This window comes from Spea bombifrons, chromosome 3 (genome assembly GCF_027358695.1).
Source record: "Spea bombifrons isolate aSpeBom1 chromosome 3, aSpeBom1.2.pri, whole genome shotgun sequence".
Classification (NCBI taxonomy): Eukaryota; Metazoa; Chordata; class Amphibia; order Anura; family Pelobatidae; genus Spea; species Spea bombifrons.
This window is the reverse complement of record NC_071089.1, coordinates 115,176,427-115,203,993: the sequence shown is the minus strand read 5'-3', so window position 1 is coordinate 115,203,993 and position 27,567 is coordinate 115,176,427. Positions and strand designations below refer to the sequence as shown.

Below are 27,567 nucleotides of genomic sequence, written 5' to 3'. Positions count from 1 at the left end.
TGATTGAGAGTTCACATAACAGGACTAATCAGAAGCTCAGTCTTGAAGATGTTGAGCTTCAGATAATGGGACACCATGACCATGATGATGCAAGTCCATAAAGACAGTTGGTGAGATGAGTTAGAAGAAAAGGTGAGATTTCAGGAAAGGAAACATAAATTATCATGTCATCAGTGTTACTGAGAACCTATTTAGAACATATTATGTATGAGAAGGAGGCCGTATAGATGGAGAAGAGTAGAAGTAACAGATATGAGCCCTGAAAAACACCAAGTTCCAGGGAAGGAGACCGTAAAGGTGCAGGAAGAGAGGTATAACTTGAGGCAGGAGGGAAACCTGCAGGAGGTCAAGAGTGACGAAGGCTGTACTGAAGTCTTAAGAGAATATGAAGACAGAAGTGACCTTTTCTTTTAGAGATGAGGAGATCATTTGTTATTTTGGTGAGACTGTAGAGGGAAACTAGAATACTCGAGGAGGCGTCTGTGTAGCAGAGCCTGTCCTGGTGTGTGTATTTGGGGGTCGGTGTGGCAGAACCTGTCCTGGTGTGTATTTGGTTGTCTGTTTTCTGGCACTTTATTTACTGTAGGAATAAATAGAACTATGTGATTTTTACTTATCCAGAGATAAAACGCCCTCCTGAATTTGTAGTTACTTCAGATGACAAAACTTTCTTGGCCCAGAAACTAGTGAGAGGAAAAGTAAAGGCATTGTGTTATTTACTCTATTTCAACCTGCATATTTTATTAAAAAGGATTAGTGGCAGTAAATTGTGGCTTCAGGCATCCCGTGTATGATGACTTTTTTAGTGTACTGATTACTCTCAGTCCCATCACATAAGATTCTATTCTATATTATCTGCCGAACACTGATGTTCTTTATGCAGTACACATCGATGCAGAGGAGTTAAAATTCTGTATATCTTATTTATTTCTATAGTTTGGGGTAGCCGTATTAGTCCAGTGTATACGAATGCAAAAAACAGAATGTTGCAGAATCTTGTAATACCTTTTTTATTGGACTAACAGGTGGCTGTGTTGCTGGTACAGATGTGTTGGCAAAGTTTGCATCTAGCTTTGTTGCATGGTTTGCTTCCATTATCTGTGTGTGTTGTTTCAGTATGTAGTTTGCTACTAAAAGCTGGTGAGTAGCAAACTACATACTGAAACAACACACACAGATAATGGAAGCAAACCATGCAACAAAGCTAGATGCAAACTTTGCCAACACATCTGTACCAGCAACACAGCCACCCACAACAACAAGACATACAATATTAAAGGATCATACTCATGCACTTCACAGAATGTTGTATACATGATTCAATGCACCAAATGTACAATAGGGTGTTACATCGGTGAAACCTGCCAGCAACTTAATAAAAGGATGAATCTGCACAGATACTCCATCAACCATCATGATGAAGAAAACTTTTGCACCCCAGTTGGGCACCACTTTACCCAAACCGGTCACTCCATACATGACCTTAAAATCAAAACACTGAGAGGTCATTTCAAAAACACCCAAGAAAGAAAGACATTTGAAGCCAAAATGATACATTTTTATGATTGTAAAAACAGAGGACTTAATGTGGATTTGAGCTTCTTAGCACACTATCAAAACTTCCTATAACCTGTGCTTTTTTTTTTTTTTTTTTCCTCTCCTACATGCTCACCCCTGCTCCCCCCTTATCTGTGCAGTATATGCCACTATTTACTATTTACGACCCTCTTAGTTTTTGTCTGCAAATTCTCTACCTTGTTGTTTTAACCCCTGTTTTAACCCTGTATCAGAACATGTACTGGTCAGTTTTAAACTGTTTTAAACTGTGTTTTTCACTTGCTTGGTCAGAAATGCTTTTGACTTGATAAAGGGAGGACTCCCGAAAGCTCGTCTATTATTTTAAATACTGTTAGTCCAATAAAAAAGGTATTACAAGATTCTGCAACATTCTGTTTTTTGCATTTATTTCTATAAAATGGCCACCAAAATCCTCAGCACCAGGCCCATGATGCTCTTAATCCGGCCCTGATCAACTCAGTGTGCGTCAACCATCTTAAATCCAGCATGTACCCACAGTGTGGCTAAAAAGCCATATTTTCTCTCAGTTCTGATTAAGTGGCCCACTGCAGAAAAAACTTGGACACCCCTGCATATGGTGTTAGAATGAGTGAGTAAGTGTATGGTGTTAGAGAAAGTGGGTATAAATGTATGGTGTGATGGTGCATGCATGCATGGTTTGAATGCATGTGTTAGCAGATAGTGTTAGTGTGTCTGAGTGTTAGTATATGGTGTTACAGAGCATGTGTAAGTATCTGTTTCATCACTACGTTACCAAGGAGTACACATACCACAGAATTTCTTCACCCTGATACATTTAGCATAGGGTTGAGCCACAAGATAAGGTGACAGGGACTTTGATGATTCCAATAGTGTGGAGGCTCAGGTATAGGCAGATAAACAAAAGGTTATAGGTACAGGGGAGTAATAGATAGCAAAGCACTAGTAGGAGGTGCCAGACACCTGTATAAGTGATGCCACAGGTAGATGCCCAGTGCAGATATCACAGGATGCCAGGTCAGAAATGCAGGGTTAGCCAATGTCGGGTTTGGTACTCTAAATGGGTAGTTATGACAAAGCCAAGGTCAGTAAACAGAGCAGGTAAACAAGGCACCCAATGCGGTCAGGTAGCACAATGCTATGTGAACCTGTCATAATAACACAGCATGTTAGCATGTGTGTGTGTGTTAATCTGTGTGTGTCAAATACCAGGTTGGGGAAGTGAAGGAAAAAATATGGGTCTTCCAGAACCCTTTCAAGTGGTAGCAGAAATGCACCCCCTTCTTCCCATACATAGTGGGTAATGGGTAATGAAATAACCTAGTAGGGGTATAGAGTTTAGTAAGATTGGGGTTAAAATTTCAAAAACAAAAGTGATCTATGTGTGGAAGAATACTGATATTCTACATATGAGTCATATGTTGTTGACTTTGGGTCCTTACAGCTACCACCGGGTAGAAATGGTTAAGAATAAATTAGTAACTGTCTTTGTGTGAGTTTCGCGTAGTAAAACAGGAACACATGATCTCAGACAGAACTCATGATTTAACCTGATTATGCTTCAGTAAAGGATATGCAAAATACGCGCGTATAATCATAATAACTGCTCAATGTTGGGAATGTTTGCTATGCCTCAGCCCCTTTCTAGGTGGGTATAAATATATGTGCCTGTACGCAATAAAATCAGAGATCTTATTATACATACACGCCTGTCTAAATAGAACTCGAGCGGCTCGAGAGAAATCAATTTGGAACTCCAAGGTATAGAAGTACTTGGAAGTTCTCCGACACACGTTATGCCTGGGACTCATATTTTGCCAGTTTATAGAGGTAAGTCTAGGGGTCTTCTGAGGTCAGGATATATTTGGCCCCTTCACAAAAGTAGGCAAGGATATAATATCAAGCCTGCCCACATCACCCCACTACTTATTGCATATCTATATAGATAAAGTAAGGTCACAGAAGCCTAGCAACGTCTCTGGTTTGCTAAAGCCAATTAGCCCACAGGCCCTTTCCCTCTGTAATGTACAAATTCGCTTTAAACAATATACACTAATACACCAACACATTCTGACACCATACACTAACACACACACTTACTCTAACACCATACACTAAACCTCCCCAACTCACACACACTAAAACTCTGAGGGAATTGGTTAGAGGTGCTCCTTGGTGCTATGCAACCACCCCACCAGCTTCAGGACAACCCTGCAGACTTAACCCTTCTATACCTGACTCCCTTAACTTCGAAAGAGAGGAATTAAGAAGAAGAAAAAAAAGCGTGCATAGTGAATCTGTGGAACTGGAAAACTGTTCTTCAAATAAAGGACCTGCACCACCTCCAGCAAAAGAAACTGAAATTAATAGATTAGGTGATTTAAAAAAATAAAAATTATCCAGGATTATCTGTATTGCACTGGATTACTGCTTCTTTTGTCTAAGTTTACCATCATCACCTCTCTCTCTCTCTTTTGTCTGATACCAGGTGCTCATAAAAGTAAACCGGTTTAACTACATAACACGTTGGGAAACTATTATTAGAATTTGTATTCACTGCACTGATCTGCTTTTTTAAAATGTTTCTTCTCCCTGTACAGGTTATACTGGAGAAATGATTCCTATTGATCCAGTCGGAATACTCCTTATTATTCTCTGCGCATTTTTCTTATATTTTTCCCATGGAAAGAATAAGAATGATTATCAGAATTTCCCTCCTGGACCAAAACCGTTACCGATCATTGGGAATATGCACATTTTGGATACGGAGAGACCTTTGGATACAATTCTACAGGTAGAAATAATAAATGTAATCTCTAGACCAAATCGACTGTTCGGTTGGCAGTAGGGTAGGCGAGCTGACATATAATGATCCAGTATAAACGGCACCAAGAGAATAAAAATACATGTGATGCCAAACATATTTCTATTGCTATTCTTGTGCATCTCGAAGCATTGTCCACCTGTCATCACATTAGAATGATATCACTTACATGACATCATACCAGTATACTGTACAATGCAGCTGCATAAGGGAGGAGATCATAGAGGTCTATCTGTACCAAAGAATATAGAAAACATTTTTTCTTTTTACAGAAATGTTATATTCCATAATGAAAATTACATATTTTGAATTGTCAGATCATATTGTAAAAAACATATACCGGTATACCGAAACTGCACACTATAACAAATGTATATGTTATAAATTATTATATGTTATGTATTATTTGTTATATATTAATATTATATTTTATTAAAAATAAAAAACTGGTATTTTATGCTTTATGTATATGTTATAAATTATATGTTATGTATTATATGTTATATATTAATATTATATTTTATTAAAAATAAAAAATGGTATTTTATGCTTTATGTATATGTTATAAATTATTATATGTTATGTATTATATGTTATATATTAATATGATATTTTATTAAAAATAGAAAACCTGGTATTTTATGCTTTATGTATATGTTATAAATTATTATATGTTATGTATTATATGTTATATATTAATATTATATTTTATTAAAAATAAAAAACCCATTTTATGGTATTTTATGCTTTATGTATATGTTATAAATTATTATATGTTATGTATTATATGTTATATATTAATATTATATTTTATTAAAAATAAAAAACCTGGTATTTAATGCTTTATGTATATGTTATAAATTATTTTATGTTATGTATTATATGTTATATATTAATATAATATTTTATTAAAAATAAAAAAAACATTTTATGGTATTTTATGCTTTATGTATATGTTATAAATTATTATATGTTATGTATTATATGTTATATAATAATATTACATTTTATTAAAAATAAAAAACTGGTATTTTATGCTTTATGTATATGTTATAAATTATTATATGTTATGTATTATATGTTATATATTAATATTATATTTATATCTAACTTTGCCTTGCAGTTATCGGAGCAGTATGGCTCAGTATTCAGCATTCAGGTAGGAACTAAGAAGACAGTGGTGCTATGCGGATATGAGACCGTGAAAGAAGCCCTTGTTAATCATGCTGAAGAGTTTTCTGGGAGAGCCAAATTACCAATCTTTCAAGATGTAACACAAGGATATGGCAAGTAACACCAAGCATTATATTTTTTAAAACTGATAGAAACGTCATGGTGAAGTAATGACATTAAAGGCAATGCCTGTGAATAAAAGAAAACTTTCAGTGATAAGAAAACATACACCGATCAGCCATAACATTCCGAGCGCTGACGGGTGAAGGGAATAAGCCAAGGCTTATTGATGTATTTGACTGGCGAAGGCAGGCCTGTGTGGTCAAATCCAACAGACGAGCTACTAGGGACCTGTCAGGGTGCCCATGCTGACCCCTGCTGAAATCACTGACAATGGGCACGTGAGCATAAGAACCAGACCACGGAGCAATGGGCGAAGGTGACCGGTCTGATGAATCACGTTTTCTTTTTCATCACATAGATGGCCAGGTGCGTCACTCACCTGGAGAACACAGGGCACCAGGATGCATCCATGAAGGCTCCACCTCGTAACTTACAAGACTTAAAGGACCTGCTTCTGGTGCCAGATACCACAGCACACCTTCAGAGGTCTAGTGAAGTCCATGCCTTGACGGGTCAGGGCTGTTCTGGCGGCAAAAGGGGGGCCTACACAATATTAAGCAGGTGTTGATAATGTTATGGCTGATCAGTGTATGTGTAAAATGGGCATAGGGAAATCATGGTTAGATTTGCCATTGGTAGCTGGACCATTTAAGACCCTTAATGGCATGTGAAGGGTGAACAGCATGTGACGGGTGAACAAGAGCGCTCAATGTCCTCCACGGTCAAATTGTGAGCCTCATGGTTGGGTGGTAGGAGGAATTTGTCATGCCTCCTTGGTTAATAGGAGGTCCTGGGACACTAACATCAACTCGCAAACAACTTGACTGACATCTCAACTTTTTAGTGAATAGACTCTAGTCTTGTGCATTTGGATTTTTACCAATTTCTTTAATTCATACGAATGTCCGAAAACGAGAAAGGCCCCCAATGAAACTAACAAAATCAAAGCTGAAAGTTCAGCATTTTTGTTTTCTGAATTACTGCTGCTGCTCCACTTTTGTATTTCTCAGGTATTGTTTTTTCCCATGGTGAGAACTGGAAAGTCATGAGAAGATTCACCATTTCAAAATTACGAGATTTTGGAATGGGAAAGAAAACCATCGAAAACAAGATAAACGAAGAGTGTGATGCACTGGTGCAAAAATTCCACTCTTACAAAGGTAAGTGGTTTAAGTGCATTAGTGAGTGATCCATGAATAATTTTGTAATTTTATGATGAATAAGTCATGACTTTGGTTAATCTTTTTTTTTCAGGGATAGAGGATATCGTTAGCTAATTTAGTCATTCAACATGTTCTTCATTATGTCATTCGATATGCTCGAAAAAACATTTCATAAATAGTCTTACGGTCAGGCTGGATTAACCAAGGAGGACATGAAGCACTTGATTTGTAGTAACCTAAATTGTTCCGCTGTTATCATAACCTGCGCAAGTTCTAGATTAACGTGAGGGACTGTCGGACGCTAGGGAGAGCAGGAAGGCCTTAGGGCACAGATTGTGCTCTGATTGGCTGTTCAGCCTTTTTCCTCTTCTTTTGCGTCACTGCCCTCCCTTTCTTGTCCCTCCATGTTACATTAGCGTATGCATACCTCGGAACTCTCTGGCTTTGGCCACCCAGAGCCCCTTGTTGGATGCGGTTAGGAGGTCCCATTGATGTCAGTCGGCTGCCCTGCCAACACCGTGGGGCACAGGATATATTTAATGGGGAAGTAGACGAGGAGTTGCTCTCGCAACCCGGAGTTTCACCTTAGTGACCCCACAAGCCTGTGGGGACTAAATATCAGTCAATGCTGTGCTCCAATGGGGCATCAGCATTGAAAGAGTTATAAAAAATAATAAAAATAATAATAATTTAAAAACGAACAGCACTGACCTTAAAGTCCAGGGTGCGTCCAGGTCAAATGCTGTAAGTGGGCTGATGATGATCACATCACTCCTGGCCAATAGGAGGGATGGGATCATTATGGCAGCCCCTGGATGGCCCTGCCCTAGAAAGAGAGAGAGGCCATCTAGTGTAATTATGAAAAACCCACAAATTATTAATAAAAAAATACATAATTATTATCTCATCACTTGTCAGCGACATTTTAAGTCACTGATTAGTGATCGCGCTCCCTGATCGGTGTCAGCGGCCTAGACCTATCACTTACAAGTGATCTGACAAAAAATACTTGAAAAAAAGTGCGCACGTTCCAGTTTTGGCTCCACAATATCTGAGAAACATGACTATGCATGTGGGGTATCACTGTATTCGGGGGGTGTTTCTAAATAAAGTTGTTTAAACCATTTCATGTACCCAGGGGAAAAAAAATACTGAAATACTGTGTTTGGATAGAATGGGTTTGTTAAAAACTAAGAAAACATTTTTTACTGCAATGTTTCGGACAGACTGCCACTAAAATGGTTAAATAGAAAATGTTAAAATGCCCCAAGTAAAAAACTTTGGGATTTCAAAAAATATATACTTTTGTTGAGCAGTTTTCCTCTTAAGATTTCCCACTTGTGTTCCCGTTACAGGAGAGCTTTTTGAGAACACTGCCATCATGAACGGTGCCGTGGCCAATATAATCGCGTCCATACTTCTTGGCCATCGCTTTGACTACGATGACCCAACTATTCTCAGACTCTTGCACTTAATAAATGAGAACGTGAGACTTTTGGGAAGTCCAATTGCTCTGGTAAGCATATATTCGCTGTAATCCAGCCTCATCCCTCTTCTTGTTTTGATTTCATATGCATTAAAACTCCATTGAATATTCTGCACAGTGCTAGGGACAACAAATTTTCCTTCTAGACCTACCTGTTACCATAATGTAGAAAGAACATGTTTGGTGGTGGCTAGTGGTACCAGTTGGCTTTAGTAGGAGAACAATATTCTGTTAAAGAAATCCGTTTTCTACAGTAGATTTCATGACGTCTGTTAATGAACATGATTTAACCATAATTGTAGAATAATATATATTTCTAGATATACTAAACTCACTTTCTTTACTCATTTTCACCAGTTGTATAATGCTTTTCCATCCATCGTGCGCTGGTTGCCTGGAAGCCACCAAACTGTTTTTAAAAACATGGTAGAGATAAGACATTTTGTTAAGGAGACCTTCACAAACCGCAAGAAGCAGCTGGACGTACACGATCAGAGAACTCTTATTGATGCTTTTCTCGTCAAACAACAAGAGGTATTTTTTTTGGATTCTTTCTAAATCAGAAGAAAGTCTTTCCATTTCCCCACCAAACACGAGTCCTGATTTGTAACGTTGTCCAGAATCACCTCGACCTCTGTTCCCACAGCTGTTCCTTCTTATACAGACTGATTCACATATACATGCCATCACATACACATAAAATGCGGGACTGTCACGGGCAATTGGGGATTTATGGTCACCCTAGAGGAAACTGGGGAACAATAACATGGTACCAATGGATAAACCAAAAGTGGAGTCAAAGTCCACACCAAGGGTCAAAATCTAGATAAGAAAAAGTACTGTAAATCCACCGAATACATACATGGACAGGGACACAAGGCTCTAGCAAGGAGCCAGGAGTATTTATAGGCCCTTGATTCCCATAGCCAGCCATAGGTGAGGCAGAAGCAGACAGGTATCTTATATTAATGGGGAGGCAGAGAGACAAGTGACCCAAAAGCAACTTGGTGGCATGACCATAGTCATCGTCGCTGGTTCCAACTTTGAGAAGTATAGCTATATCGCCTTCTATAGTGCCCCAATTTTTAACTCAAATATATCAGATCATAGTTTATTTTTTTTCTGTGATTCCTTAGTATCTATATTTTTCCAGGAAAAGCCTAATCCAGAATTCTATTTCCACAATGAAAACCTAACGATGCTTATGGTTGATTTATTTTCTGCTGGGATGGAAACAACCTCAACCACTCTCCGATGGGGGATTCTGTTAATGATGAAATACCCGGACATTCAGAGTGAGAAAATTATTTGTGTCACCTTGGTTAATAATACTTTATGCAAAAGAATCAAAAGAGGCCACAAAGCAAATAAGATTCATAGGAAAATATAAAACAGAGCTGAAAAAGTTAGTATAAAAATGTCTGTACATATTACAAAAAGTTAGGTCACCAAAAATCTTTTTACAACGTCTGTGTTGCAAAAGATATATTAAATAGCAAATCCTTGATATAAATACATTTTATAGCAAAAAAACACTAATAGAAGGTAAAGTATATAATGTATGTAATCCCACTTGAAATCAATTACCGTATTGGCTCAATTATACGCCACACCTGATTATAGGGCGCACCCTTAAATTTGGTTTTATAGTATTTCTCTATCATTCAAAATGAAGCACCCATTATCCAATATTCATCCATAATCAAAATCATATTAATCAAAGCACACAAGTCGTGCAAAATACAGAAGCAGCAATATTCTCAGACATTCCTGTATCTATATGCCTTGCTCAAATTAAACAACTGATTTATCTATGTGATTAAAGCGATCCAGATTTTTTTTATATGGTCCAGAAAAGGTCCAAAATGAGATAGAGAGAGTGATTGGACGAGCTCAGCCTCAGGCGGAACACAGGAAGAAGACGCCATACACAGACGCCGTCATTCATGAAATCCAAAGGTTCGCTAATATTGTTCCAGGGAACGTTCCACACATGACCACGCAAGATGTCACATTCAAAGGATATTTCATACCAAAGGCAAGTGTCTGCTTTTTGGGTTTTTTTTGTGTACTCGATAAATAAAACCCATTATTGGTATTATGAGCCTGGACTGAACCAACAGTTTGCAGTGTTCTATTAAGCTAATTAAATAATGCATTTATTAGACAAACATAATGTATTTCTTTTTACACAATTTAATTGAGTAACTCGTTTTTGCTGTTTTTATCCACAATTTTGTCACTTTTACGGTTGTACAACACTGTGGAACACTCAACAAGCATACCCTAGTGGGGCTCATGGTAGGAAAGGGATTTGGGGCTCAAAGAGTAACTGTTACTCTGATAGAGGGCCTCGATGGATGACTGGTATGAGGTAATGGTAAAGTCCAGAAACTATGACATTGCCTTTATACGGACTAATTTAGAAAAAGGGTATAAAAACTTGTTAGAGGACATAGAACAAGAGACCTCTACCTCTACGGCAACGCACACTCACCTCCGTCATTCCTAAGAAGAAGAGCCTACAGTACTCAAGTTATCATCAAGGTTATGTGTCATCAATTAGTACTGTATGTATATATCTTGATTGTTCTTCGGTCACGGAAACATTAAGATATTTACAAAACACAAATATCTAACAAGCGGGAAGGAACTGATATACTTTTGGCCCTAATTCTTATAATTTTTTGCAACAATATCTCTTTTCAAGTGTCAGCTTCTTAACTCATTCTCGTGTTATTGACTTTTAGGACACTCAGATCATTCCACTGCTTACATCTGTCCTGAAAGATAAAGCTCACTTTGAGAAACCCGACCAGTTTTACCCAGAACATTTTCTAGACTCTGAAGGAAATTTTGTAAAGAATGATGCGTTCATGCCTTTCTCAGCAGGTACAGTATCGGGCACCATGTTACATACACTGTACAGTTTATTGGAAGACATAACAATGATGAGCCAGGAATAAGCAACAGAAGTCACAGGATAGCACTTTAGCACAAAGACATAATATTTGGTTGATTCAGAGCACGAACGGAGGACCTTTTAGCGTGTGTCAGGGGAAATAGGTTAATTACCCTGCCTTTGAAATATTGGGATTCAGGTATGAGTCCAACCAAGGCTTTTGTAGCCTGACACCAAGGCAGCAGTATCACCAATTTGGAAGGAAGCTCAGGTACAGCAGCAAGCGTATGAACCTAGATAGACTGAGTTCAAGTGCTGGGTGGTTGTGATAATGATAATGATACTTTCCAAGAGTCTCTTTCTATGAAACAAGGAGGCAACCCTGGACTCACAGGCACACCTGTAAAATTCAAGATCATGTATAGAAGAGTGACCTAGTTGTTAATTTAAATGGCTTCTTTCTTTTACCCCTTTGTGACCAACGACATACCAGGTACGTCATGAAAAGATGTCCCTAGAGGACCAAATGGGTACCTGGTAGGTGCATCAGTTGCAGTGATTATGGGGTAAACACTGTAGCTACTCCATGAACAAGGGAAATACTCTGCCTCTCATACTCACTGAGATCATGAGCTGAAGAGAGAAGTAAAATCATCATTTTTTTAATAAATAGGTTTATATTTTGTAGTTAGTGTGTGGGGATAGTTAGGATTAGGGTGATGTAGCGGTTATTTTAAAAAAGTCTAAAATAAGGAAATAATGGTTGAAGAAAGATATAGCAAAAACACAAAAAATGCTCTAGTCCTGTTGCATAAAATAATCTTGGTACTTAAGGGGTAAAAAAGAGATTGGTTTGCATGTTTCTCGAACTGTGTCTACATTATGAAACATTTGATTTATCATATGGGATTATAAACTGCTGGCGAAATACATCTTAAGTATTTATCTGTCTGTAAAATTGATTCCCTTCATTTTTAGGTCGGAGAAGTTGCGCAGGCGAGAATTTAGCGAAAATGAAATTGTTCCTGTTCTTCGTCAGGATGCTGCAGAATTTCACTTTTCAGGCTCCTCCAGATGCTGCGTTTGACCTGATCCCAGAGGTCGGGTTTACAACCCCGCCAAAACAATATTATATGCGTGCAATGCCTCGCCACTAGACCCCCGATCAATAAGATACTGTGATTAAAATTTTAGAATAATTCCTGTTATATGAAAAAAATTGTACTTTATATGTATATTCAACAATACTGTAATTTATTTTAAACACTTTAAACATTATTTCTATTTGGGTTCTCTGCTTAAATGCATTATATAAGATGCTGGTTTTTTTGCCAAAAGTGGATTCAACAGGGAATCTTTACAGCAGCGTTAAGGAGACTACGTCGTTAGCGCTTTAAGGGCATTTCATTTGCGTTGGGCATCACGTTAGTTTGCAGTGCATTCCGTTCACGCTCCCAGGGCATCTCATTTACACTTCCGGGGGGTCCCGTTGCTCCAGTTTGCATTTCGCTGCACCTCGCCTAGTCTCTCAATTCCCTGTCCTCTATGTGTCTCCTGACGTTCTCACTCAGCTTTCCACCCCTTCCCTTCCTCCTCCGTCTTCAGACCGGATGAGCACTTTCATTTCCTTCCATCTGCTATTCTCAGCACTGCCAGGAGCTGTGCAGAGAGGGGGGGGGTTGCTTAGACAGAGCTGCTCAGCAGCTCCACTCGTTTCATGTGCTTAATAAAAACAAAACCCCCTTTCTGTCTACCTTCAGTTCTACCTTTTGACACCTTCTGGCACACTAAATCTCAAACTTTCCCCCCATCTCTATCAAAAATACATAACGGACATGCGACATAAGGTTTTCCGACCACACCAGGATAGGCCTTCCCTTCTTACCGCACATCCCGAACCCAGAACTGGAGTTGAGAAGAGCCTTTAAAGACCTTGCAAACGAAAAAACAGCCAACACAGCCTTTATTAATAAATCCTACTTTACTCCTACATTTAATGTTGGTTCATTAATTTGGCCCCTATCTACTCGGGGGGGGGGCATATTTCAAATCCACCATCTATTTTCAGCCTGTATTTGTGGGAGGGCTATTTATACCCCTTCAGGACCCTCTCCTACAGGGTGTTTCCTTAGAGATTTTCCCGCTTGCCCCCCCATTTCACTCTTTCTGCTCCCTCTCAGTCACTATTTTCTATATTCTCTATTTTCTATCCCTCTTCTTTCTCTTTACCCAGAGTAAGACCCCCATCTTACCTACTAAGGGAGGTGTTATGAAGAGTGATCAGATGAATTACAATCAATTGCAAAGTCTTTCTTTGTCATGAAAATAAACTCAATCCCACAAAAACACCACATTTCAGCCCCAAAAGGACCAGCTGACATCATGTCAGTGATTCTCTCGTTCACACAGGTGAAAGTGTTGACGTGGACAAGGCTACAGATCACTATGTTATGCTGATTGAGTTAGAATAACAGCCTGGAAGCTTTGGTGCTTGAAATCATGGTTCTTCCTCTGTTCATCATGGTTACCTGCAAGGAAACATGTGCTGTCGTCATTGCTTTGCACAAAAGGGCTTCACAGGTAAGGATATTGCTGCTGTGAAGATTCCACCTAAATCAACCATTTATCAGATCAGCAAGAACTTCAAGAAAAGAGGTTCAATTGTTGTGAAGAATGTGTCAGGGCGCCCAAGAAAGTCCAACTAGCGCCAGGACCGTCTCCTAGTTGATTCAGCTGTGGGATTGGGGCGCCACCAGTGCAGAGCTTGCTCAGGAATGTCAGCAGGCGGGTGTGAGTGCATCTGCATACAGAGTGAGGCCAAGGCCTTTGGAGGATGGCCTGGTTGTAAGAAGAGAAGAAGCCTCTTCTCTCCAGGAAACGTCATCTTTCGGTCAGAATGTTACGGCTGATCGATATATACCGATATTCGATATTTATCTCATAGCTGTTTACAATTTGCTGCATGGGAGCAAATGTGCAGTGTTAACCCCACAGTCATGTTTACCGGTAGGGACCGGCAGGGTTTACCTCCTCCTGCTGCATGATCACTCCATTCAATGCCGCGATTACGTTATAAACAATCAAAGTGTCTTCATTCCCCCCAAAAGCTTGTGGGGACCAAGTCACAATCAACGCTGTGGTCCTATTGATGCTTCCAGGTTCGTCGCTGTGAGTTACGCAGACATCGGCTGATGATGATCAGGTCACTCCTGACCAATAATAATATAATGATATTTTTCCAAATAATGAATGATTGGCCTAGAAAAGGTCACAGTCAAGCTCCAAATAGTTACAAAGTGGAACGAGAGGTGGAGCGGCTTTGGCAGCAAAACTGGATAACGGATTAAATATTCACCCGGTGCAGGGAAGCCAATTCTGTCACACGTAAAATAATCACAGGACTGAGAAAGATAAGAGAACGGAGAGCATTATAAACCCACAGCTCTGCAAGGTTTGTATTTAAAATGTGTAAAAAGTATATAAAAATTACTCAATGACATTTGTAACCAGAGACATTGGACTACTATATAATTCTATTATTCTATTTAATTATCCGGTGCGTTTTTCCTCTAGTTCTAGACTTTCAGAAGCCATGTTTGGAATCGATCCAGTATCAATACTTCTGTCTGTTGTGATATTCCTTTTTATCCTCAATGTTTTCAATATTGGAAAGGAAAAAAATTACCCAAACTTTCCTCCCGGACCAAAACCTTTGCCAATAATTGGAAGCATGCACATTATGGACAGAAAGGAACCGTATAGGACTCTTCATGAGGTAAGATTAATAGAAACCGCGTTATATATATAGAATGTTGTTCTTGCAATCAAATAAGGTCATCTAACAAGACGAGATATTTCCTCACATGGTGGTTATTTACAAAGACAAATTCACAACTGGTTGTGATTGTGGTAGTGGTTGTGATAGTGGTAGTGGTTGTGATAGTGGTTCTGGTAGTAGTTGTGGTAGTGGTTGTGATAGTGGTACGACAACTTCTAAAACTTTGCACCAGAATATTTTTTTTATACATATTCTGATTTGTTTAAACACAGTGTATTCGGGAAGTAAACTCTCCTTTGCAGCTCCAAACATATTTGGCTACCCAAACAAATAATCCGGTCAAAACTGTGTAAAGCAACGAGAGCAATGAGAGGCCTGTAGAAGAATTAAATTTTCCTTTTAGTGAAAAAAAAATTAGGTTTCTGTACCTGGGTACAAAGTGATAAAGTTGAGGCAATCAAGTACAAATTTCCATTGGTCTCCATGGAAACGGACTATGACTCAGCTCCATTTTACTCTATACACCACCATGTGGCCATATGCGGAAATGCAAGTGAATGAAGTTTACATCATAACCATGTTGAAGTAAAAGTAGCGATTTGCCCATGGAGCATGGAGCCTAATATGGCTACCAGGAGAGGGTGGCTACATCGGCCCCTTACGTGGCACCCTGGTAACACATACGCAATGGCGGACTTTTTCACACACACTCTGAGGTTTGCAGAAAGGCAATCATGCACGCTAAATATATACACATTCTTGTTAACACATATCCCCTCTCACATACACATTCATGCTTACACATGCTCACCAACACACACTTGTTAACACGTACTCCCCCTCACATTGACTGTGAACAATTTTGGACCAGCCTGTCCTGTAATGGCTACCCTATTACACATATAGCACAGAAATAAAGGAAATGCTTATCCCATAGCTGCCAGTCTTTGGGTGTCTCTTTATCTGTACGCCCACAGCATATGACATCATATGACCTTTTAGGGCTTACACAGTACTCAACGTGAACATTGAGCATACACAATAGCCAGCAGTCAAAACAACTGGGACGGTGGTCCTGTTGTAGGAGCTGTATATATAAAATCATTTTTCAGTGTTAATTATGCACTCTATCAATCTATCGATGTCTATAATATCAATTTGCAATAAATTTAAATGGCTTTCTGCAGCTTTCTGAGAAATACGGCCCTGTCTTCAGCATTCAACTGGGAACTGACAAGATGGTGGTCCTCTGTGGGTACGAGACAGTGAAGGACGCTCTCGTAAACTACGCCGAGGAGTTTTCGGATCGAGCTTTTGTACCAGTGTTGCATGAAATATCAAGAGGATATGGTAACGACATTTGGCACTTTTTAAGAAAAATAAGCAATTAAGTATTAGATATTTTAGTCTCACTTTTTTTTTGTTAAATAGCAATATCACCACATCTGAAAATTAATAGAATTCACAGCAATGAGTTTAATATATATATATATATATTGTATTCCAAAACATTTTCTATGTTGGGACAGTCTATTCTTTTTTTGGCTTTTTCTACTCTTTTTTTTTCAACATGTATGTTTTAAAAGTGTTCGAAGCAAACATTGTGAGTTTAAACTTTATTAGTGGAGGTCAATCCATTGAAGGAATTTAACCCCGCATTGGATATAGCTATAGCACAATCCAAAGTATGTGTGTGTCTGTGTGCATATATATATATATATATATATATATATCTACACCGTATTGTAAATGTTGTTCTTAGCAACAACTTTCTATTAACTTTTCTCTTTTCATGCTTTTTTTTCATAACTTGGCTTTTTGAAAAACAAAATAAGGAGTCATTTTTTCAAACGGTGAAAACTGGAAAGTCATGCGAAGATTCACGCTTTCCACACTAAGAGATTTTGGAATGGGAAAAAAAATAATTGAAGAGAAGATTAACGAAGAATGCGATTCACTGGTGGAAATGTTTAAATCTTACAATGGTAAGCGTTTATTTGAATACTGTGACTTTTAATCACATGAATTAACTCGCTAATGCCCATATGGAAGTATGTCCACAGAAAAAGGTGTCAAGATGACTCTTTGGCCGTAATTGTACGGTCCAACCGTTTTGTAGCAGCAGGGAGAAACATAAGCATTGTCATATACTTTAATAATTTTTTTTTTACATAATATGCATTACAAGTTAAATTTTAAGTATTTAGTTTTATTTTGTACTGTTGATTATTTTAACTTGTAAACAGCATTTCATATATTTTTTTTAGTGTATAGAACTATGAAGTATAGGATTTGGAAAGGTGATACATTAACATTTACCATGCTTTTGTTTATGGTTATAGTCATATTGGTCCAAATAAAGATGAAGTCTTTAGTCAAAGGCTCTTTAACTAGTAGGCACCAAATAACTCCTCGTGGTGAAAATATCAATTGATTTCATATATTTTATGTTTTTGTTTTTTTTAAGGAGAACCTTTTGATAACACAATAATCATAAACACTGCTGTCGCCAATATAATTGTATCCATACTGCTCGGTCATCGCTTTGATTACAAGAATCCAACACTTTTGAAACTCATACATTTAATTAACCAAAACGTAAGGCTTCTGGGAAGTCGTATGATAATGGTAAGAATCTAAATCCATGTTTGTTCCTCCCATGTTTATAAAGTGAACTGAATGGACTGTGTAGCAACATCCATATATCGTCCCCGTGGACCCACTAAAGGAGGTAGAAGGAGAGCTTAAACCGATCCTGGCGTAGCTCCTGTTCATTGTCCTCTTCCCAATGTACTCCTCCTTTCTGACGTTCAAAGGGTTTAAAGAATAGTATAAACATGGGTTATATTCACAAACTAGTGCTAGTGATTTAGCTAGAAGTGTAAGTTTATAGCAGTATAACCCAACCTAAAGCTATATAATTTAATTGACCGACATGCGTCCTGCTTACTCTGTTTTTTACTTATACATAGCCCTTCTTAATATATTTCTCTGCTCATGTCCATAAGCTATACAACGCCTACCCTTCTGTGATGCGCTGGCTGCCTGGAAGTCACAAAACTGTTTTTAAGAATGCCGAGGAGTTGCAGAGCTTTGTTATAGAGACTTTCACAAAGCAGAAGGATCAACTGGACCTCAATGACCAGAGGAATCTTATTGATGCTTTTCTTGTTAAGCAACAAGAGGTACAAGAGTATTTTCTGACCTCATTAAAGATACGGACACCCATACCTGGAAACTTCCCAGGGTGGGCAACCTGGAGCCTTTTTTTGTCTGGGGGGTGGCTTCACGAAGGGATGGGATTAGCCATACGTGGAGGTGAGGCTAGTAAAGTAATCTGTGGGTCCTAATTGGGATCTCAGGTTTGAGTATAGCATTGAGAAACGCACCATAGACCAGAACTTTCTTTATTTCTGTACAATCATTGTTTTACGAGGAGCGTTACAAGAGCCGCTTGAGCCACCATTGCAATATAGTCTTTATGATGGAATATTAAAGGGTTAATATGTCTTTGGGTCGGTTCATCCAGAAAGTCTACAGGTATGGCCATCTCTGCCTAAATTCAGAGAGCAAAAAAACACTTTTGAGGTGTATTGCTACATCGTAGTTCCAGCCACAGCAATAACTATTTGCCCAACAGACAACGTTCCAGCAAACTCTTACTTAACTTAATTGCCATTAATTAACCAAATTCATGACAATGTCCCCCCCCCATATTCTCAGTCCTTTTATGGTATGGAATATCTACCAATGATCTCTTTAGTATGCTACTATTTTGTATTTCTGGTATATTTCAGGAAAACCCCGAATTATTTTTCAACAACGAGAATTTAGTAAGCCTCGTGAGCAACTTGTTTGTAGCCGGAACGGAAACAACATCTACAACTCTTCGCTGGGGTCTTTTGTTAATGGCAAAATACCCAGAAATTCAAAGTAAGAAGCTGCTTTATATCTGAACTGCTAATGTTGTCCCAATTGAGATGTATGGGCATCCAACCCGAAAGTTTGTGAACACCAAGAACCAGGTTACCCATGTCTATTAATATAATTTGGTTTTATTGATGGGTACTCCATACAGTGCGATTAAAGTACAAATTATTTAGGTAGTACTAAACAAGATGGCATTGTAAACATATGTACATTAACATATATGGCATATAGATGGCATATGTGCATTCACTATATATGTACACTATATGGACAAAAGTATTGGGGCACCTGACCAATGCACCAACAGGGACTTTGATAACATCACATTCTAAATACATGGATACTAATTATATCTATCTATATATATATATATATATATATATATATATATATATATATATATATATATATATATAATATAATATATATATATATATATATATATATATATATATATATATATATAGTGCTTCTGTTGGACTTTTTGACCATTCATCCAGTGCAGCATTTGTGAGGTCAGGCACTGATGTTGGACGGCTTGTAATCTCCATTCCAGTTCAACCCAAAGGTGTTTGATGGGGTTGAGGTCGGGGCTCTGTGCGGCCGGTCAAGCTCTTCCACCCCAAACTCATCCAACCATGTCTTTATGGACCTTGCTTTGTGCACTGGGGCACAGTCATGCTGGAATAGATATTGGTTTTCTCCAAACTGTTCCCACAAAGTTAAAACTATAGCAATGTCCAAAATGTATTGGTATGCGGAAGCATTAGGATTTTCCTTCACTGGAAGTGAGGGGCCCAAACCCTGATTTTAATAATCAAGAGGTGTGTCCAAATACCGTATTGGCTCGGATATAGGCCGCCCCCGTATATAGGCCGCACCCTAAAAGTTTGGTGCTTTTTTAAAGAAAAAGTTTTTTTTCTTTAAAAAAAGCACCAAAAAAACATGCTGCCACTCTGCCCCCCCCCGAGATATGCTGCCACTGTCCTCCCTCCCCGAGATATGCTACCACTGTCCTCCTCTGCCCCCCCGAGATATGCTGCCACTGTCCCCCGCGAGATATGCTACCACTGTCCTCCTCTGCCCCCCCGAGATATGCTGCCACTGTCCCCCGCGAGATATGCTGCCACTGTCCTCCCTCCCCGAGATATGCTACCACTATCCTCCCTCCCCGAGATATGCTACCACTGTCCTCCCTCCCCGAGATATGCTACCACTGTCCTCCCTCCCCGAGATATGCTACCACTGTCCCCCCCCCCGACTTACCGGAGCAGACTCCCGGGTGTCTTGCGGGGCCGGCGGGGGACATCTACGCAATACAACTTCCGGTGCCCGCACCGGAAGTTGTATACGCGTATTGCGTAGACGTCCCCCGCCGGCACCGCAAGACACCCGGAAGTCTGCTCCGGTAAGTCCGGGGGGGGACGGTCCGCACGATGCGCTTAGACAACCTCCCATGCCGGCACCCCCCCGTGGGAAGTGCTGGCAGGGGAGGCTGTCTGAGCGTTTTGGGGAGTAGGATGCAGGTCCCCTGCACCGCTGCGGGGGATCTGTATCCTAACCCCGCTGCCTGCCCGGCGCCCGGGACTGCATGTCCCGAGCGTCGGGCGCTAGACCCCGAATATAGGCCGCACACCCACTTTAAAGACTTAAAGTGGGGGAAAAATGTGCGGCCTATATTCGAGCCAATACAGTACTTTTGTCCATATAGTGGTGCAGAAAGCAAGGTCATTCGCTCTCTGATGCTGCAAAATAGCTGAGCTTCTTGCAAACTCTCTGCCCTGCTCCTCTAATCATGGGAGACGGTGTGCCCGGAAGCTACGCCATTTTGTAAAAGTTCAAAGGGAAGTCATGTCCACTGAAAAGTGGATGAAGAAAGAAGAATTTTTTGGATGAAGAAAGAAGACAGAAGAACAAGAAGATGCAGTATAAGAAGCGGAGCTGCGGGGCACAGAGACATAGACACAGAAATGGCCAGCTGAGAAGGTAGGGAGACATCTAAAGAAAGTGTGAGAGAACGTGAATGAGCGCATGAGACAGCATAAATGAAAGTGTGTCGGGACTCAGATAAGCAGGTTAGGTAGGAGCCCAGTTACAGGGGATAACAGAGACTCAGTTTGTAGTCCACAATGCATTATAACTGGAAGAATGATACAGACAGGCGAAAAGAAACACACCACAGGCTGAATAGTACGATATGGTTTGTACTGGAGAAGCTGGAAGACAGGCAAGTACAGGCTGTAAGTCTCTTGACAGGGCGATGTGGCTGGAATGTAAACACGGCAGGGACATGCATAGGGGACAGGCGCCTCGGAACACACAGCTGGCAGGTCCTCAGACAGGGCACTGGACACACGGCAGGGCACTTGACACATAACAGGAAGTCCTCAGGCGGGGCACACGGCTTGGAAGCCCTCAGGCGGGGCACACGGCTTGGAAGCCCTCAGGCAGGGCACACGACTTGGAAGCCCTCAGGCAGGGCAAACGGCAGGAAGCCACCAGGCAGGCCACTCTATGTAGCTGAACTGGCAGGAGCCTGCTCTGTGTAGCTGGGCTCAGAAAAGCCTCTAGAGGCTGCCACGGATATGACACCTAGAATTGAATACAGATTCCTGGCTCACAGGGTGGAATCCTGACAGTCTGAAAGAGCCTGAGTGAGAGAACCAACAAAATTAAAATGAAAATGCACACCATAACTTTATTCATGGTATTCCATGCTGTCATGACTTCATGCTGCCCTTCCATCCACCTTTAACAAAACAACAATATATATCATTTTGGTTGGTACGCTCAATGAGAAAAGTTACTGTTGGAGAAAGACATTGGAAAAGGTGAAAATCACTCAACCTCAACAGAAAAAGAGAATCTTTAAATGTTACACAATGCTTTTTTACAGAAAAGGTCAAAGATGAAATAGTCAAAGTAATTGGATCTGCCCAGCCTCAAGTAGAACACAGAAAGCTAATGCCGTATACCGACGCCGTTATCCATGAAATCCAAAGGTTTGGTAACATTATTCCCGGTAACCTCCCACATGCAACTTCTCGAGACATCACATTCAGAGGATATTTTATTCCCAAGGTAAATTAGATCTTTTAATATATATAGAAATTATTTTGTATTTGTGTGCATTTTCTTTACGTTCTGTTAGGTGGACATTAAATGTCCCAGTGTCTAAAAACTAAGCAGGTTGTTAACTGATTTTTTGAGATACCTCTGAAAGAAAGATGCCTTTTGTGTACGTGCTTACGGTAATACATTACATATTAAGACCTTGGCATCAGATTTAATGTAGATAGTTTCATAGGCAATAGTTTAACCCCTTCCTAGCACAAGCTTTTTTTTGCTAATTATTAACGATAACTCCCATGTTTAAGCATATTAATGTTTATAGAATGCTCAACAGGTCTAAAAAGAATCCTAGCGCGTCAGCTACAGTACATACAGTAGTACAAGACATACAGTAATCTCTGGGACATGCTAACAACTGAGCTGATGAATCTATTATGAGAAAGGACAGTGTTCATGGGAGGAAACCATGGAGGAAGCCACTGCTCTCCAAAAAAACCCCATTGCTGTACACCTGAAGTTCTTAAAAGAGCACCTGGATGTTCTGTGGCCAAATGAAACCGGCTTGGGTTGTTTGGAAGGTAGACCCAATGCTAAATGCAGAAAAAAGGCACAGCAATCCAACATCAAAGTCTTATCCCAATCTGTGAAGTACGGTGGAGGGGACATCATGGTTTGGGGCTGCTCTGCTGCCTCACAGCCTAGACAGATTGCTATCATCAACTGATCTGTATTCTAGCTACAGTACGGTATATTAGTTTGGTTTTAGATGAACCACTTACACCAGAATTAATGGTTTCAATAATGGTTTTCATGTTGCGTTAACATAATTGGAAAACTGTTACTTTTCCTTTAAACATTTTTTTTATTTATTTTAATTGTTAAACATGTAATTTTTTATATATAGGGGACGCATGTGATTCCACTGCTGACATCCGTACTGCAGGATAAGACTTATTTCGAGAAACCAGATCAGTTTTACCCTCAACATTTTCTGGACTCTAAAGGAAATTTTATGAAGAATGAAGCATTTCTGCCCTTTTCCACAGGTAAGCCTTATGAATTACAAAAATGTGGTTTTTTTGTTTTTTTTTTAGAGAAAGACAAGTGAGATTTGTAATTTCAATGTTTTAACAAAATTAACCACCCTATAGTCATACTCTATGGTTAAACCGATTTTGTGTATATCCTTAGCAGTCAGTAAAATTATGTGAGGGACTTCATTTCACAAAATGAACAAAAATGGAAACAGCTGTGTTTTGTTTCTTGTGAACACTTCTTTTGTCCCAGAATGCTTTAGAGTGTTATAATATAGACAGAAAAAGTAAAGAGAAAAATATTATCCCATCTTTATTTTTTCCTAGTCTCATAAGTAAAGGTTGCTTTCTTTTTTTTTTTTTTTTTTTTTTTCAATTCACCGTTTATTGTAAAGAGAGGAAACATCATAGCACAAAATCACAGTAACAGCATTATACAGTCAGAGTATACATGAAACAGGGTAAACGACAAGGCACAGAGCAATCCATGCCCGAACGTGCATGAGAGTGCGAGACTTCCGACATATGCATAATGTGGCGTAAGGAACCATCAAACATAAGTGCTACAAAGACGGTCGCATTCGGTAAACAGTGAGTAAGAGCGGGTTGTCACCAAGAACAATAACATTAACCAGAATAACAGAAGTACCTGGTAAATTCACACAAATGGAGGGTAGGAATGAGCCCGGTCACAAAAACCAGGCAATTCTAAGATCCAGGTATAACAGGAGCAGATACAAAACGCGTAGTCGCGCGTATAGCTCGAATATGATGAACATAAAAAGGAAAACAAAACAAAAGAAGAAGAAGAAAGTCCGGGCTGGCAATGGAAACCTCACACTTGCGAGAGAGGCAGACGAAAGTTCAAGGCCCCACGGAATCAGGTCTGGCAGATAGGGAGGAGACATATGCACGCCAGGGATACCATATGAGCCCAACCGAGTGTTCCTGGCCCCTTGCAGCCCCCGTAAGGGTCTCCATTTGATATAGGAATTCAACCTGGCGAAACCAGGCAGACACAGAGGGAGGGCTGGCAGACTTCCAGAATCTGGGAAGGGTAGTGAGAGCCGCATTAATTAAGTGAAATTTAAGGGAACCCCTGTAAGATTTGTACGGGACAGTGGTATGGTGCAGCAGCACCGAGGCCGGGGTGGCTACAAAGGACGGGTCCGACACATCGCGGATGACCGAGGATACCTTATCCCAGAAAGGCTGTAACACTGAGCATGACCACCAGATGTGGTAGAGGGAGCCTAGGGAGTTGTGGCATCGCCAGCACGTGGGGGGAATTTGGGGAAGAAACCTATGAAGGTCAACGGGAACTTTATACCATCGGGTCACTGCTTTCTACTTTAACATAAGAAAGTGAGTCATCTTTTCTATTTTAATATCTATTCCAATTACTAGCCTTTCTACACCATACAATTATTACAAATAGGCTACACACACTAAGGGTCAGAGGGTCCTAGAGCCTCAATGGACTCCTACACCATAAACTGCAGCTCTTGGGCTTTGATGGTCCACCAGGAACATCAGGTGTCAAGACCAGACACCAGGAGGAACCATTCAAGGTGAAGGAGGCAACAAAGTAGCTATAAACTGGAACATGCAGGAATCACAGTCAGGAGCAAGCCAAGGTTTGTACGCAGAAACCATAACCATAAAATGGAACACACAGGAACTGTGCTAGGAGCAAGCCAAGGTCAACCGCAGAAGAAAGGCAGCGTAGTCAGAACAGTCTAGGTCAAATAAGCACAGGAACCATGCAAGGGCACTCGAGTTTACGAGAACCTGGTATTTAAACCAGCTCCTGGGTTCAAGACCTATACAACAGAAGTGTAACCACAGACGATAAAGCAATCAGCATTGACTAACTCGTTTTTTGCTGTCTATCAGGAAGAAGAAGTTGCGCTGGGGAGAATTTAGCAAAAATGGAGTTGTTCCTGTTCTTCACAAGACTTATGCAACAATTCACATTCCATCCTCCAACTGGTGTTGAAGTTGATCTCTCCCCTATCAGCGGGTTCACGAGGGGACCTTCAGTACATGAGATATGTGCTTACTCAATCAATTAGAAGAAGTCTCTGGAAATTGGCACATTAGCCACAGAATCCATACCATCTTATTTTGTAACAGAGTTATGAAACATCCATACCCATTAAAAAAGGGCTCACTGGCCTTGCGATCTTGATCACGGTCTGATCAGAGGCAGGGTAGTCATCAAAGACCGCAGCAGGGTCTGTGCCGACAATGAAAAGCCTCTCTCCTGTTGAGGGATCTTTCTTGCTTTAATGTGACTTACAATTCTCTTACTTAAATACAATTACACAATTAAAATAAATACTACATGGATAATTATATCTGTTACATTAATTGCATATTCTGTTTCCACAGTCCTGGATACTTGATAAGCAATACCAACAATTTTGTTTAAATACTCTTTGCAGAAACATGAAATGCATAGGATTTGTAAGAGACGTGCAGCATAGGAAAGTTACATTTTCACATGGAACGTTTATTGAAATGTTGGATATCATGAGACCTGGACAGGGGCTGATTTTTGTTACATTTGCTACGCTATTTTGTATTCAGTAACGGTGTACCGTACTTTGAAAATGCTTTTTGGTCTAATCGCTTTTGCCCCTTTATACAAGCGTTATCACTACAATCTTATTTTGCTTCCCTAGTATTATGTTAATCTTGATGCTTTGCTCTTTTGCACGTTTTCCCTATACTTCAATAAATCTATCCTACATCTATAGATAATTGTATGTTGTATTTATAACACCAGATCAATCTACAGTTTGTTCAACAGACATTAAAAACCATAAAAATGTGGTTTATATAGTAAAGGACAAGGATTTGGTCTTCTTCATTGCTGATCACTGAAACATAATGTGAGATCCATCTTTGCAGACTTCAGGGATTTGCTTTAATACATACTATATAATAATAATAATAAAAAAATTAAATAATAAAAATAGCTTGACGGAAAAAAATCACTGCAAAATAATTAAACGTATCTTTCTGTGCTTGATGGTAGTGTATTATAATATGGCAGCTGGTTGCATAAGAGTATATATAAATATATATTTATTTGCATGTACCAGTGGCTCTGAGTGAAGACCATTAAAGCCTGTAGACGCAATTCAAGTCTATGTTGTCCATTCAAGTTAATAGAGGATACAATGCAATGCAGACTCATACATTTGCAGTACTGTATACTATTTTGTTTTCATTAGAACTTCCAATTTATGGTTAATTATTGGAGATTTTAACTACCCGGACATAAATTGGGATAGAGGGACTAGTGGTTCTGCAAGGGGATTCAGGTTTTTGAAGCTGTTAAATGTCACAACTGGCTTTAACCTTTTGAACACAAGGGGATGGGGTACATACTGTATTATTTCTCAAGGCAAGGCTGGACCAATTTTTGTCTTTTTGTTATAGCTAGATTTAGATAACATATTTTGTCCCATTAGCTTCACATATTTACTGAACCAAATCATTAAAGTAAAAACATGGAAGATGCTGGCTGCAGACAAAGGCTTCCATGGTAGCAAACATCCGTTTTTGGCTGCCTGCTTTATGGATTGATCCCTACAGGGATTACATTTTTTTTTTGTTTTTTTTTTTGTTTTTGGTAATTAGCAGCATTTTTTTTTATTTTTTTTTAGGTAACAAGGTGAGTTAGAATTAAGTTTCTACTCGTGTCTGCGACTTGCAAAAAACTGAAAGGTTATGAAATATTTTTTTCAACTTGCATCATGACTCTGCTACAGTTGAGTCCATGCAAATTTATGCAACTGCTCACAAATGCAAGTTAGGCAGTAGTAAATACCGTATTGGCTCGGATATAGGCCGCCCCCGTATATAGGCCGCACCCTAAAAGTTTGGTGCTTTTTTAAAGAAAAAGTTTTTTTCTTTAAAAAAGCACCAAAAAAACATGCTGCCACTCTGTCCCCCCCCCCGAGATATGCTGCCACTGTCCTCCCTCCCCGAGATATGCTACCACTGCCCTCCCTCCCCGAGATATGCTACCACTGTCCTCCTCTGCCCCCCCCCCGACTTCCCGGAGCAGACTCCCGGGTGTCTTGCGTGGCCGGCGGGGGACATCTACGCAATACAACTTCCGGTGCCGGCACTGGAAGTTGTATACGCGTATTGCGTAGATGTTCCCCGCCGGCCCCGCAAGACACCCGGAAATCTGCTCCGGTAAGTCCCGGGGGGGGGTGGTAAAACGCGTCGTGCGGACGATGCGCTTAGACAACCTCCCGTGCCGGCACCCCCCCCGTGGGAAGTGCTGGCAGGGGAGGCTGTCTGAGCGTATCGGGGAGTAGGATGCAGGTCCCCTGCACCGCTGTGGGGGATCTGTATATTACCCCGCTGCCTGCCCGGCGCCCGGGACTGCATGTCCCGGGCGTCGGGCGCTAGACCCCGAATATAGGCCGCACCCCCACTTTAAAGACTTAAAGTGGGGGGAAAAAGTGCGGCCTATATTCGGGCCAATACGGTATATATAAAA

General features: G+C 40.0%; 1 protein-coding gene across 1 annotated transcript; it reads left to right on the top strand.

Annotated features, from left to right (window-relative positions):
- Window positions 1–252: 252 nt before the first annotated feature.
- Window positions 253–25,758, top strand: LOC128484151 (cytochrome P450 2K6-like). Its single transcript, XM_053460472.1, has 13 exons — window positions 253–397; window positions 4,158–4,351; window positions 5,505–5,667; window positions 6,688–6,837; window positions 8,196–8,356; window positions 16,194–16,356; window positions 16,842–16,991; window positions 17,474–17,634; window positions 18,015–18,191; window positions 18,804–18,939; window positions 21,833–22,017; window positions 22,913–23,054; window positions 24,939–25,758. The coding sequence occupies exons 1-13, from the start codon at window positions 253–255 to the stop codon at window positions 25,115–25,117; spliced, it is 2,106 nt and encodes a 701-aa protein (XP_053316447.1). The 3' UTR covers window positions 25,118–25,758.
- Window positions 25,759–27,567: the final 1,809 nt, after the last annotated feature.